Below are 16,103 nucleotides of genomic sequence, written 5' to 3'. Positions count from 1 at the left end.
CACTTAACAGCGAGTGGGCCGTGAGCTTGTCCACCCATCTGAGCTATAATAATAATAATAATAATAATGACCATCTCCCACAATACCTCTGGATGCGAATACAAAACGAATCCTTTTGCCTAAAAAGTGTTCATTCTAGCTAACCTACAAATAAAAACACAAGAGCTTAGACCTAAGTTTTATTTCTCCAAAATAACGTGGCCTATTAAAATGCCAAGGAGGTTAGCAGACGGGCAGCCAAAAAAAAATGTTTATATATTTTTTGGCTTTTAAATAACTTGGGTTCTGTATCATTTTGTCTATTAATGTTAGACTCTACAGTGTGTTTCCAGGATACATTATTTCAGACGTAGCTGTGTTTAATTATTTATTTAGAAATCATCTTAGCCTAAACAATAAGAATGTAGGGTGAATCTCGTATCAAGAGATGCAATTATTTCGGTATTTAATTATGAAAAAACTATCTAAAACACGAACTGCCTATCTAAAACGCGAACTACTGCGATGAGTGAATAATAATTCGCGAGTCGAAAAAGGTTATTTAGTTTAATTACCCTTCTTAATACGCGACATTTATTTTTTTAACTAAAGGTGCGTTTTATTTGGTATCAGCATGAACAGCTTAATGTTTTTTAATTGATTAATGCCTATGATGTCTCAAAAAAAAACATTATGTAACCTCTTTATGACCAGGATAGACAGAATTCGGAATGAATACATACGGGGGAGTTTTAAAGTCGCATCAGTCACAGACAAAATGACGGAAAATCGCATTAAATGGTATGGCCATACCATGAGATCATTTAGTGAAAATCGCATTAAGCTTGCCAAAACAAAAGAGAGGTAGAGGCCACCCGTCATCGACCTGGTGGTCAAACACCGAAAGAGACCTTAAGTAATCCCAATTGCGAAAACCGACAACCCAAGCCAGATCAACCTGGCGCCGTAGAGTGAGGGGACCCGACCCCAGATGCCTTGTTACTGGTGGTAGGACCTCTTGTAAGTCAGCGCGGGTGGGTACCACCACCCTGACTATTTCTGCCGTGAAGCAGTAATGCGTTTCGGTTTGAAGGGTGGGGCAGCCGTTGCAACTATACTTAAGACCTTAGAACTTATATCTTAAGGTGGGTGGCGCATTTACGTTGTGGATGTCTATGGGCTCCAATAATCACTTAACACCAGGTGGACTGTGAGCTATTCCACCCATATAAAAATTAAAAAAATAAAATTATACATTATATATTTTATAACCTTTGTTCTTCTTTCCTGTGGGATCGGTATAGCATGTCCTCTTGTCATGCTGCATAGGAATTTGGCAGGAATTCTGACAGGCCACCTGTCTAACATCAACCCTTCCTGGGAATGCTGACATTGACAAAAAATTGTATCCAGTCTTAGACGCGTTTTACGACACCCCAGATTGGGAAGGCTTTTTTGGAATATAATTAATTAATTCGATCTTCGGTTTTAAGCTGTGAAGTTTTATTAAGGGTTTTACATTTAAAAAAAAGTCCAACTGAACCATAATATCTTTAAGTCGAGACTATACGGAATGTGTTCGTATCCTGGGAGTGTCCGCTATGAGAATATTGAAGAGACATCACTATGACGACCGTAATAGGTAGGTACTCGCGCGTTTTAAATTTGGAATTTTGTCGTTTTTTTTCTTCTTCCAATTTTTCTAATTTTTAAATTCTTTTTCAAAATGGCCGCGCGAACTAACAAACGCCCCCGGTTTTCATCACGTGTCACGTCTTCGATCTTCTAGACAGAAAAATAAGTGAATTGTGAACCGTAAAATGTACACTATATAATTATATTTATCAGCTACGTAGGTACTTATTGTGTGTTCAATAATTATGTGTTCTGAATTACACGATTTTATTTAGTGATTTCAATGATATAAAATTATTGATGTAGGTACTATATTATTGTGATCGAAAAATCGATTTGATTCGATAACGGTCCGCTGTGACTATTTTGTTTGATCGTTATCCGATTGCCTTTTACGTGTTTAAGTAAAAATTGGATCCGAGATTTTAGTAGACGACACTAACACGCAAGTTAGTTATGCTGAGGAACACAGCTGATTTTGTATATATTTGTGCTTAGTGTGAGTTTTTTTTTGCAGTTGGAACAGCGCCCCTAGCGGCAAACGTAGGCAAACGTTCCAACTCCATAGAAATTTTTTTTTTTCTTCGGGCTGGGGGTCGAACCTCCTACGAGGTCCCCGTGCAGGTGTTGAGAACAGATCGCGGGCCCAAGGATTTTAGGGCCCACCCACTAAACGACTCCCCTGCACTCTTACACCCAACGTCCGATCTCCGTCCGGGGTCAGAACTCGGTCAGAGTAGGGGGGTTCCCGCGGTCAACACTACGACCAGACACGCGGCGCCACCCCGAGGACGCCCGACCGACGGGAACTCCATACAAATATGAGTTAACTCTTACGCTATCCAGAACGTTAAAAAACTCGCACTAAGCACAAGTGTACAGCAATATGTATGTATGAGACGCGCGACCCGGATATGTCTTGCTGGCGTGGAAGCCAGATATGTTCACGTCAACGCCATCCTATAAATCTTACTGGTGGTAAGACTTACTTACTCTTAATATATTACTGGTGGTAGGACCTCTTGTGAGTCCGCGCGGGTTGGTACCACCACCCTGCCTATTTCTGCCGTGAAGCAGTAATGCGTTTCGGTTTGAAGGGCGGGGCAGCCGTCGTTACTATACTTGAGACCTTAGAACTTGTATCTCAACGTGGGTGGCGCATTTACGTTGTGGATGTCTATGGGCTCCAGTAACCACTTAACATCAGGTGGACATGAGTTCTGAGGTCTCCGTTTTTACAGTGCAGTAGCTGCCCCACCATTCAAACCGAAACTCATTACTGCTTCCCGGCAGAAATAGACAGGGCGGTAGTAACTACCCGCGTGGACTCACAAAACTTCCTACCACCAATTAATTACGCAAATTAAAATTTTGCGGTTTGATTTTTATTGTACGATGTTATTCCTTCACCGTGGAAGTCAATCGTGAACATTTGTTGAGTACGTGTATATCATTAGAAAAATTGGTACCCGCCTGCGGGATTCGAACACCGGTGCATCGCTACATACGAATGCACCGGACGTCTTATCTTTTAGGCCACGACGACTTCAAATAATGGGTAATACGAGTAGTGACTGTTCTCGCACAAAACATTCCAACTCGAGCACTAAAACGGAGCGGAGCTCTTTGTTTTTATCTTACACTTAATTGGAAAAGTGAGTCTTAATTACCGTCACTGTTTTTTTTATTTATTGCTTAGATGGGTGGACGAGCTCACAGCCCACCTGGTGTTAAGTGGTTACATCTACGACGTAAATGCGCTACGCACCTTGAGATGTAAGTTCTAAGGTCTCGGTATAGTTACAACGGCTGCCCCATCAAACCGAAACGCACTACTGCTTCACGGCAGAAATTTACAGGGTGGTGGTACCTACCCGTGCGGACTCACAAGAGGTCCTACCAGCAGTAATTATTGCTGACGTCATCATTTTAAAAACACCATGGAAACAGCCTCTCCGTTATATAAATATGTATATAATTGAAACTTTAATTCCTTGCGCACACAAGACTATTGTTAAAATAATAAAAAATATAAAACTATTTCTTTTACAATGACGTGACGAGCAAGGCGTGACGGCGACTCGTTCTAACGGATTTTATGAGGCTTTAATTAAAGGTTGTTCAAGGTCACGATCGGTTACCGAGGAGAGCCATGGCGTGATGTCACGATCGTACCTTCGCACCATCAATGTGATTTTCCTATTGGACTAAATCGGTCAAATAGTCTACCTAGTATTACCGCCAATGTATTTTCCTATTGCACTATTTTTGGAGGTATAAGACAAAACTAAGATCGTTCGAATGTTGTTTTTTTTTCCTAAGCTGATAGCCTTGAGAGGCTATTTCAGCGTAACCTTAGCTAGTGGGTGAGCTCACGGCGCTCAAACCGGAGTGTTGCTAGCACTGGTCCTAGCAAGAGCAGAAACGCGACCCACTGAGAAGATCCGGCGAGAAACTCGGGCCAGTAGTTCCTGAGATTAGCGCGTTCAAACAACAAAACTCTTCAGCTTTATAATATTAGTATAGACTATAGATTATATTAAACGCTATATTGAGAAAAAATATAACCACGAATTGAAAGATATTTACAAGGATGCTAATATCATAAAAACTATAAAAATTGGACGCCAACGATGGGCAGGACATTTAGTTCCAATGGAGGAGACCAGAACGCGATGACAACTACTCTATGGCAAACCAGAGGGCCACAGAAGTCGTGGCAGACCCAAACTCCGACGGTTGGATGGCGTAGAGCACGACCTCAAAGTTATAGGTGCCAAGAACTGAAAGGAGAAAGCCCTGAACAGAGCTGTAGAGGGAACATCGATCTCCATGATGACCTTGACTCTGTCAGTAAGTATCTACAGTTGGCATCGTTGCGCCACTTCGAGAAGGCGGCACGACATGAGAACCCTCGCGTCGTGGCCGCTGGAAACTACATACCCGATCCTGTAGACCGAATGGTAAACCATCGACGTCGCCCAAAGGACGTCATTACGGATCCTCCCGATCCATTAACGGTGCTTTTAGGCACCACAAGCACCGGTCACCGTCCTCGTCGAACCCGTCGCTTGCGACAAAGGGCTCGACGAGCGAATTAACCCTCAGACACAGCCCACTGAGTTTCTCGCCGGATCTTCTCAGTGGGTCGCGTTTCCGATCCGGTGGTAGATTCTGCGAAGCACGGCTCTTGCTAGGGTCAGAGTTAACAACTCTCCGGTTTGAGCCCCGTGAGCTCACCTACACACGTTAAGGTGAAGCTGAAATAGCCTCTCAAGGCTATCAGGATAGTATCAGGTTGCGTAATTACTGGTGGTAGGACCTCTTGTGAGTCCACGCGGGTAGGTACCACCGCCCTGCCTATTTCTGCCGTGAAGCAGTAATGCGTTTCGGATTGAAGGGCGGGGCAGCCGTTGTAACTATACTGAGACCTTAGAACTTATATTTCAAGGTGGGTGGCGCTTTACGTTGTAGATGTCTATGGGTTCCAGTAACCATTTAACATCAGGTGGACTGTGAGCTCGCCCACCCATCTAAACAATAAAAAAAAAAACAGGCTAAGGCCCACCCTGGGCTGTAAGGCGTAAGATGATGAATATTATAGTGAAAAATATACTAGACGAGCGAGTCGAAATCGAAAACTAAATAGGTATCTCTGCCTACATTACAGATTGCAAAGCTAAACACGCTGGCCGAATGCTAAAATCACAAATTCCAACACGAAACATCTTATGAACAACTTGAAATGAACACAAAACGTGTCTTTAAGTCTATAACGTTAAGGTAGGTGTTCGTATTCCATTACTAGACTACTTAGACGGTTTGTTGCGGTGTCCGCGTCGTGAAATGTTAGCTAGTTGAAAGCCAGTTTTGTTATTAAGTCGGAGTGACGTCATTTTACCTGTCCTCCGTTTCCTAGAAGGTCTAAGCTAACTCAATACACCGATTATGAAAATTATTTTGATGTGGCAATTCGTGATTTTATAAAAAAAAATCCTACCTAAGCTGATAGCCTTGTGAGGCTATGTCAGCGTAACAGGGAGAGTACGTGAGCTCACGAGGCTCAAACCGGGAGTGTTGCTGACAAGGCTCTAGCAAGAGCAGTGCTTCGCAGAATCTACTACCGGATCGGAAACGCGACCCAATGATAAGATCCGGCGAGAAACTCAGTGGGCTCTTTATCATTAAGAGTATTTAAAAGCTACAGTTATACAGTGTATGGATTATGAACTCCTACGAGGTCCCCGTACCTAGGGGGCGCATGTGTGACTGGACGCTGATATTATAAGAGGATCACGGGTACAAGCATTTATTACAATTGCAGTGATCGCGCGTTAGCTCCAACGAAGCAAGATGACGCTTACTAAGACGTGACGTAATGCGCTCTGATTGGTGTTTAAGCTATAATGGCTGGTTGTTGTATTTTGTAGATTTATTTTAATAAATAAATCATAGATCTCGTCATTAATATGAAAATAAATACATTTTTCAAAATCCTTGAATCCTGTTTCATTAGATCAGTTAAATACTTGACTACTGTCATCATGCTTATTTAGGGTCCAACCCACTATATGACTCCCCTGCTCTCTCGCCCAGCCGACGGAGGCTTCAAAGCGTAACGAAGGCTCTGGACATAAGCCGCGTCGGTCCATGCAGCTGTTGTCCCCAGATACCCCGCTGGGTCAGAACCAGCCTGCCAGATCGGGACGCGTAGCATCGCCAACCAGTCGCACTTTTCACGATGATGGCATTTCTTCTTGACCTTCACCGGAAGCAGGGAGGTTCGATCCCCTACCCAAAAAAAATTGGCTCAACCTGCGAGAACACGTTAACACTAGTTTTACCAAGAGTAGTGCTTCCCATTCCCTTGCAGAAACCATTTTAATATAATCTCTCTCTCTCTTGCAGTTAGAACAGCGCCCCTAGCACCAAATATAGGCAAGCGTAGCTCCATACAAGTTTAAGTTAGCTTTTACGCTATCGAGAACATTAAAAAACTGCACTAATCACACTGGACCGCATTATATTCGTATATCGTTATGCCACATCGCCACAAATCGTTCGTCCGTGTTTACGACCACGCGTTGTTGGATCATTCGTATTTTTGGGACCAATGTGTGGTATTTGAACGGCATTGCGATATACGTAGTCATGGCAATATTGCGACAACTAAGTTTTATCTAAAATTTATTTAACGTAGCCTTTACTGTGTATGTGTGTGTAGGCTAGCTTGTCCATTTATAAATTTACTAGCCGTACTCGCCCGCTTCGGGGCATTTAAAATTAACATAATTATTGTCATTATTATTAGGGAGTCGAACACTCATATAAATATTAGCCTATCCATTAAATACATGTATTTTCTACATGGATACCAAGTTTCATCTCAATCGGATGCGTGGTTCAGTAGTTATAACGGAACATCCGTAAAAACCACTGTAGATTTATATATTAGTATAGATATGTTTGTTTAGATAAAATGGATTATGGTTTTTATTGATTTATTTATTTTATTTAAGCTACCACGGTCCTTATCCAAAGAAAATTATAAATATTGTGAAGTTTTGAAAGAAATTAGCATTTTAATTTTAATTAGGTACTTTTTTTTATTGCTTTGATGGGTGGACGAGCTCACAGCCCACCTGGTGTTAAGCGGTTACTGGAGTCCATAGACATCTACAACATAAATGCGCCACCCACCTTTAGATATAAGTTCTAAGGTCTCAGGTATAGACTTACTTTGCTTAAGTCGCCACCTGTTGATGAGTAGAAAAACTAAAAATGCAGCACCACCTATGGTTTGTTTTGCTGTACTAAATGAACTGTTGAAATTTTATTTACTGAGCTTTAAGTGGTAGCCACCAATAGATGGCAGCATCAAATTCGCAATGGAGTGCGCATGTCAAAAATACATGTCATTCACATTTCATTTTATTTTGTGATATCGCGAAAACGAGCTGATTTTGTTCGAAATTCGCGTACGCGGAGGTTTCAGGCATGAGCTCCAGCTTTTTGCGAGCCATCGTGTTAATTCATCTATTCGATTAAGCGGACATTAAAATGTGCTGTTAAACGGTGATTGAACTGACTGCAAATATTTTTTCACCATACCTCGACTTTTCGCTTCTCAAGTTCCGCGCGAACATTTTTTGTGTTTTGGTTACATGAACATTATGTGATTTGTTTTCCGTGTTAACACTGAGTAGCAACTTCTATTTTTGACAACGTTCGTGCTAAATATAAAACTTTCCTTAGGCTGTTTTGATGAATTACATCGGGCGTGAGGTGGAATTGCGTAAGTAAAATATTATATTTTGTTTATTTCTGCTCTTCCTGGCTATATTTCTGTTCCTTGTTTTCCCTCTTCCTTTTGTTTCCCACAACAAAGTGATTACAGCAATTCAGAATTCAAAATTACAATCCAAAGCGCAAGCCCGCCATAAATACAAATATTCAACTTTGCCATCAAATTTAATCTGTCAGTAATTATCTTCTTTACCTTTCTTACTTTACAAACTTATGTAAGTACAAGTTTTATTATAAATTATAGTATAAATGTTAATTTTCCAATGAGTAAATTGCAATTTAAAAAATAAGTACATGGGATGTCATGTGAAGTTACAATTGTATTGGGATCAATGCTATATTGCCATTTAAAATGAGGAACATTATTGTCCAGGTCCACCAGTATGTATTGAGCTTGACATCCCTGTAATGGAATACTATAAATTGAGCAAAAATTATTAAGAACATTATATTGTGAATGAGCCATGTAGATTTTAGTTTTGATGTCTGGCCTGCCTCCTGGAACCAAATGGAGTGCAAAAACATATAAATTGAAATATTATTACTCTAAATTTTAATGGTCTGTGTTATTATTGGTCTACTGGCGGTAAGACTTCTTGTGAGTCCGCGTGGGTAGGTACCACTACCTTACCTATTTCTGCCGTGAAGCAGTAATGCGTTTCGGTTTGAAGGGTGGGGCAGCTGTTGTAACTATACTTGAGACCTTAGAACTCATAGCTCAAGGTGGATGGTGGCATTTGCATTGTAGATGTCTATGGGCTCCGGTAACTACTTAACTTTAGGTGGACCATGAGCTTGTCCACCCATAATGCAATAAAAAAGTAATATATATTATTATTTATTTATTATATTATAATATAAACGGTCAATCCTACTACCCTCCCTGCTTTAAGCGTTTAGTGTAGCCTATAGACATATTGTGGACAGTGCCATCCACCAAAAGTGATAAGGTGAAAGTCAACAATAGCATATTCATACTCTTTGAATTGGGATGCCCATTTGTATTGGCTCACAACACATCTGACCAACAAAATATTAATTAAGAATATTTTCACATTAAGTATTTTTTTTTAAATGTTTTAGTGTATGCTCACAGTTAAGTATTAGCATCGTAGAAATTGTGGTGTTATGGCATTGATGCAATTAGAGTTTGGGTATTTTTTTATTGTACATACTATTTTATGTGTGCATTTTTTTTTATTACCGTGTAGGCAGACGAGCTTACGGCCCACCTGATGGTGAGTGGTTACCGTCGCTCATGGACGTTAGCAATGCCAGGGGCAGGGCCAAGCCGCTGCCTACCGCTTAATACTCTCCACAAGCCTCGTTTGAAGAAGGACATGTCATAGCGCTCGGGAAACACCGTGGAGGGGAGCTCATTCCATAGCCGGATGGTACGTGGCAAAAAAGATCTCTGGAAAAGCACTGTGGATGACCACAGTGGCTCCAGGTAGTATGGATGAACTCTACTCCGGTGACGATGGAGATGGTTAAAGCGAGATGTCGGTATCATCTCGAACAATTCCTCAGAGCATTCCCCATGGAACATATGGTACAGAATACAGTCGGAACCGAAGTTCCTCCGCAGACCCAGAGATTCCAATATTTCTGAACCTTTAACAGTAACACAATTACCTAAGTAAACTATATTGCTAACGGTTGTGTTATTAACAAAACACGTATCTCAATTTCCGGAAGAACATAAATGCATACTGTGAATAATAATTCACAATATTAAAATTATAACAACCAAAATTCTAATATACAAGGGACTTAGGTATAGTATAGACGCAAATTGAGTTGGTCTCCCGTATGGATGTGGATGAAGTATGTATGGGTCGTCCGGACGTGTAGCGTAATGAGAAAAGGTACCTGAGTAGGCGCCGTCGGTATACGGATAATAAATTAAAATCGACACCTTGCACACTAATGAAATGTTTATTACAACTAACACTTAGTCCACACGAAAATACAACACAGTCTATATTATTATTATAATGAAGAATAGAAGGTTACGAGCACAGAAGAGATACAGTTTATAGGTAGTACACAGAAGACACTTTACACTTTACGACAATACTATTACAATAAACACAAAGAAAGCGCGTTATCACAAGAGATGCAAAAGCTTCGAAAACAATAAACCGTATATAAATAACAAAAGCGACGTGCGTTCAGTACGAGGTAAGTTTCGACTGGGGGCGTGGCTAGCCGCGATCAGCTGCGCAAGAGTATATTTTCCAGCTACCCGCGACATTCTGTTCAAGCGCGCGTGTCCATAGCGCAAACGAACGGGCGACCAGCTGATTGACGCGGTACGATAAATTGTCGTGTGTGTATGTCTTTAATATATAACGTAGTAATAATATATTAATAGATATGTTATATGTGTGAATGTATATTCTGTCTGTATTAATAATTATATGAAATAAATATATTATATAAGTTTTATATTGTGAAGAGTAAATGTGTATGTGCATGGAATGTGGGATAAGCCCACATCACTCCCCCCCAGAGACCTGGTTAGGGGCGATAAAAATCCGGGAATCTGACATGTCGACCGGAACGTGTAGTTATAGGTGCAGTTCTGTCAGGTGGTGGAGCTACCGAAACATCGGGTTCAGATATGGCAGGTGAAAGTGCATTACCTAACAGGCCTTCATGAACAGTAAGGTAATACGCAGGTTTTAAACGGTCTATCGAGACGGTGACAGAGTTACCTTTAATTAAAAGTTTGAACGTCTTGTCACGTCGTTCTAATACTTTATGAGGACCTGTATATGCTGGCGTAAGAGGAGGGCGCGAAGCATCTTCACGTAGGAAGACGTACTCCGCGTTCTTGAGCTCTTTGAAAATAAAAATCTTTTCTTTGTTATGGCGAGAGGCGGGAACCGGTTTTAATTTCTCGGCGAATGAGCGTAGACGAGCCGTAAAATCTGATAGATCAGTAGTACAGGCTGTGCTCGGCTCGAAGAATTCGCCGGGAAGTCTTAACGGCTCGCCGTAAAGCAACTCAGCGGACGAAGTCTGTAAGTCCTCCTTGAATGCGCTACGGATACCAAGTAGTACAAAAGGTAGGACTTCTGACCAATTGTCGTTAGCGTGGCATACGATGGAAGCTTTTAGCTGTCTGTGGAAGCGTTCCACAAGACCGTTACACGCGGGATGGTAGGCAGTTGTGCGTTTATGCTGGAATCCAGTGGTTTTTGCCAGATACTGAAACAGCGCGGACTCGAATTGACGGCCGCGGTCTGTAACAATATCTGTCGGGCAACCGAATCGGGATATCCAGCCTGAAATCAGTGCCTTAGCCACCGTTTCTGCGGTAATATCAGGTATTGGCATGACTTCCGGCCATCGAGTGAACCGGTCTATAGCCGTGAGACAATACCTGTATCCCTGTGATACCGGGAGTGGGCCTATCAGGTCTATGTGGACATGCCTGAAACGTGCAGTTGGTGCGTCGAAAGTGCCCAATGGTGCAGACACGTGTCGACTAACCTTCGCGCGTTGGCATGATAAGCATGACCTAGCCCAGCTTCGACAGTCTTTTCGGACCCCAGGCCAAACAAATCGATCGGCTACCAACTTGGCAGTCGCGGAAGCGCCGGGGTGACTTAGCGAGTGGAGACTTTGGAACACCTGTTTGCGGTAATCCTTTGTGATGAATGGCCTGGGTGTCGGTGTACTGATATCACAGTACAAAGGATTACGGCATCCAGGATAGTCCATCTTTTTGAGACGGAGAGATAAGCTGTCCGTTAAATATTGAGCCAGTTCGGGATCGCAGTTTTGAGCGTTTGCGAGGTCGGCGAGACAAATTGGAGCCTCCACTTCATCGACGCGAGATAAGGTGTCGGCCACCACGTTATTTTTGCCGGAGATGTGCCTTATATCGGTCGTGAACTGGGATATGAAGTCCAAGTGACGAAATTGCCTGGGCGAACAATTTTGCTTCCTTTCGTGGAAGGCAAAACTGATTGGCTTATGATCGGTGTAAATCGTGAAGTGTCTCGCTTCAAGCATATGACGGAAGTACTTGATCGCCTCGTAGATTGCAAGAAGTTCGCGATCATACGGGGAGTACTTATTCTGTGACGGACTCAGCTTACGGGAGAAAAAGCCTAGAGGCTCCCACGTGTCATTTTTCAGCTGTTGCAAAACAGCCCCTATAGCCAAATCAGATGCGTCTGTAACCAAAGACAGCTTAGCCTGACAATCTGGATGTGCCAGGAGTGCCGCGTTGGAGAGGCTTTCCTTGGTCTCTGCGAAAGCTTTCAGAGCAACGTCATTAAGGCTAATGGGAGTGGAGCCTTTGACTGAACCCATAAGTAAGGCGTTAAGAGGAGCTTGTATTTGGGCCGCATTAGGCAGAAACCGCCTATAAAAATTGGCCATACCTAAAAACCGTCTAAGCGTCCTAACGTCTTTGGGTGGGGGAAAGTTATTGATGGCTTGTACCTTCTCGTCCAGTGGTTTGGTTCCGCTCTCCGAGATACGGTAACCTAGAAAAGTTACCTCGGGAGCCCCAAAAACACATTTGGACAAGTTGATTACCATCCCGTAGTCCCTAAGTCTGGTAAATACTTGGCGTAGATGCTGCTCATGCTGAATGCTGTCCCTGCTAAATATGAGAAAATCATCCAAATAACAGTAAACGAAATCTAGCCCGCGCATCATCTCGTCTACAAATCTTTGAAATGTTTGGCTAGCATTTCGTAGCCCAAATGTCATAAACGGGAATTCATACATTCCAAAGGGGGTGGTGATCGCGGTTTTTGGTATATCGTCGGCACAGACTGGTATTTGGTTGTAGGCTTTCACAAGGTCGATGGTGCTAAACGTACTACAACCAGCGATATTGTGCGCAAAGTCGTGTATATGACGTACTGGATACCTATCTGGGATAGTCCGGGCGTTGAGTTGCCTATAGTCACCACAAGGGCGCCAACCGTTGTCTTTTTTCGGTGCCAGGTGTAATGGTGATGACCATGGGCTATCAGACGGTCTAGCTGTACCATCAGCTAGCATGGACTCAAATTCCGCTTTTGCCACCTTCAGTTTCTCGGGTGCTAAACGCCTAGGTGCACAAGCGACTGGAGGCCCTGGTGTAGTTCTAATGTGGTGTTGTGTATTGTGGCTTACCGTACGTTGTGTACCAGCTGGTCGCGTAATTTCAGGAAAATCGCGCGAAAGCAAAGCATGGTAGTGGGAATCGCCAGTCGGAACCTTCACAGAATGAATGTAATTTGTATTAGAGGCCAGTGAAGCTGGAACAGACAGGGTAGTGGTGTCGTCAATTAATTTTCGATTCTTACAATCTACAATCAAGTTATAGTGACACAAAAAATCTACACCTATAATGGGCTTCGTCACATCAGCCACTATGAATCTCCATGGGTAATTGCGTCGGAGTCCAAGGTCCAGGTTGAGCTGCGAGTATCCATACGTCTCAATGGTTGATCCGTTGGCTGCTGTCAGTTTGTAGCTGGTTGGTGCACGACGCTCTCGTAGCTGGGTCCGTGGGAAAACACAGAGGTCGCTACCGGTGTCGACCAAAAACTGGGTTTTCGTGGTGCGGTCAGTTACGAAGAGGCGACCTGGAGAGTTAAGACAGTCGTTTGTCGCCATTATCGACTGCCTGTGGCATTTCCCGACTCGTTGTAGTCGCACGGCTTCTGGCATTTGCTTGCCTTAGCCCCGAACTTCGCGTGGTACCAACAAACGGGGTACCGTCGATAGCTGGAGGCAGATCGTGTTCTACTGCGGGATGTTGAACGCCACCGAGGTCGAAAACGGTTCTGGGAGTGGTTTGTGGTGCGAGTCTGGTCTTCAAGTTTTAACGCGAGGCGTTCCACCATTTTCCTCAGCTCTGCGATCTCACTGGACTGGTTGATACTACTCGTCCCGTATGTTGAAGTGGCTGCGACGTTGCATGGAGTAGTTATTTCTTGTATTCGGTCAGCAAGATCCGACAGCTGTTCTAGCGAATGGGTAGGCTGCGATGCTAGTACCGTCTGGATACTGTTCGGCAGGCGGTTACTCCAAATAGTTCGGATGAACTCGTGTGGAACGGACGGTCCGGCCAGGTCCATAAGATGTCTCAGAAACTGCGACGGTTTTTGGTCACCCAACTCTTCATGAGTTAGCAATTGCTTGACCTTCTTTTCATGGGAGGCGGAGAGACGTCTGATGAGCTCGCTCTTAATTTTATCATAGCGATTGCTGGTCGGAGGATACACGATAATATCCTTTACCGCCTTCGCGTGAGGAATATCTAAGTTAGTGATAACGTTGTTGAACTTGATGTGGTCTTCTGTAATGCCATAGTTATCGAATTGGCCTTCTAGAAGTGCAAACCAAATTTCTGGGTCCTCTGGAGAAAACGGAGGCACCTTCAAATTAAACTTCCGGATGTCGGACGGCAAAATGTCGTTATCGTGTACAGTGGAAACGCGCATTTTTTTCGTTCGTCGGGGTTTTACGCTGCTACCTCCATGAGAACCAGCGGTCGCGACAGAATCACTGCTGCTCATTATGGTGTTCTTCAGGGGTCACCAGTATAGACGAGAATTGTATTGTATATATGTAAATATATATACTATTACAATAAACACAAAGAAAGCGCGTTATCACAAGAGATGCAAAAGCTTCGAAAACAATAAACCGTATATAAATAACAAAAGCGACGTGCGTTCAGTACGAGGTAAGTTTCGACTGGGGGCGTGGCTAGCCGCGATCAGCTGCGCAAGAGTATATTTTCCAGCTACCCGCGACATTCTGTTCAAGCGCGCGTGTCCATAGCGCAAACGAACGGGCGACCAGCTGATTGACGCGGTACGATAAATTGTCGTGTGTGTATGTCTTTAATATATAACGTAGTAATAATATATTAATAGATATGTTATATGTGTGAATGTATATTCTGTCTGTATTAATAATTATATGAAATAAATATATTATATAAGTTTTATATTGTGAAGAGTAAATGTGTATGTGCATGGAATGTGGGATAAGCCCACAATAGTTTATTAATCACAACATATCAAAGCTAACATGAAAATACTCAAGGCTACTGACTGAAAGATGTATCCATCATGAATAATCCTGGACAATTCTCCCAATTTACACCATGAATGAGGAGAGCTGAAGAATGGGCTCAGTGACATGTGTAATGTGCCTATATAGTTTGTAAATTGCCAAAGATTTTATATAAGCATTCTATTATTAAAGTAAAAACAAATTCAGTGCACTCGTTCATTAAGTTATTGTCATCTTTATGGTTCCTACTTACAACCCGGTATCACTCCTGATTCTACCCAATTTAAATTTGAGGATTGAAGAATTACTGGTGGCCCGGAGGCCTTTCCAGTTTCACCAGGACAGGTGGGCGAGCAAAGGCTCGGCCAGGAGGGGTGGGATTTGCTAACAGCTACCCGAGCCCCTCCGAAGGAGACCTAACAGCTCAAGAGTAGCTGCTTCGCGGATGAATCTACTAACGGATCGGAATCGCGACCCGCTGAGAAGATCCGGCGAGAAACTCAGCGAGCTGATTCATGGGTTATGTTGCACGGCGAACTCTTTGTCGAGTTCGACGAGTACGGTTACCGGGGTCCCTAAGCCTGCTCCTTGTGTTAGAGCTGAAGGCGTCTAATGCAAAGGTTATTGGATCTGATGGATCCGTAAGGACGTGTAATGAACATACTCAAAATGATCGCCATAGTTCAGGTTCAAGAATATTATGAAAAAAATTTAATTTTTGACCAATCTCTTAAGATTAATACTGAATTTAGAAACAATAAAGATTCATGAATTCTGAATTAGTAATTTTTGTGTAATGCTGAAACAGACATATAACAAAACAAACTAACAGATATACAAACAAAACTGTTATATCAAGTCAGGCCCATTCAACATCATACTATTATGTTTAAAAAATAATAATCTAATATTAAAAAAAAAACATGCCTGCTGAGTTAGTTGAAGAAGCCGTCGTGGCCTAACGGATAAGACGTCCGGTGTATTCGTGTTGAAGCGATGCACCGGTGTTCGAATCCCGCAGGCGGGTACCAATTTTTCTAATGAAATACGTACTTAACAAATGTTGACGATTGACTTCCACGGTGAAGGAATAACATCGTGCAATAAAAATCAAACCCGCAAAATTATAATATGCGTAATTA

At 42.7% G+C, this 16,103-nt stretch overlaps 2 protein-coding genes across 2 annotated transcripts in view; one reads left to right on the top strand and one right to left on the bottom strand.

Moving 5' to 3' along the window:
- The first annotated feature begins 7,507 nt into the window (after positions 1–7,507).
- The window catches only part of enc (R3H domain containing protein encore), a 78,840-nt gene continuing 70,244 nt past the window's right edge, over positions 7,508–16,103 (top strand). The window contains exon 1 of the mRNA XM_089732941.1: positions 7,508–7,909. The gene's annotated coding sequence lies outside the window, so the exon portion shown is untranslated. The remainder of the gene's footprint in view (positions 7,910–16,103) is intronic.
- Positions 13,551–14,456, bottom strand: LOC149503356 (uncharacterized). The gene has a single exon (XM_089732406.1). It carries the CDS (start codon positions 14,454–14,456, stop codon positions 13,551–13,553), a length of 906 nt encoding a protein of 301 aa, XP_089588532.1.

Source organism: Bombyx mandarina, chromosome 02 (genome assembly GCF_030267445.1).
Source record: "Bombyx mandarina strain Sakado chromosome 02, ASM3026744v2".
NCBI lineage: Eukaryota > Metazoa > Arthropoda > Insecta > Lepidoptera > Bombycidae > Bombyx > Bombyx mandarina.
Note: the sequence above shows the minus strand (reverse complement) of the source record. Positions and strands in the feature narration are given on the sequence as shown.

Excerpts from the sequence above, each read along its gene's own strand:
- LOC149503356 (XM_089732406.1), bottom strand. The coding sequence starts at position 14,456 with ATGAGCAGCAGTGATTCTGTCGCGACCGCTGGTTCTCATGGAGGTAGC.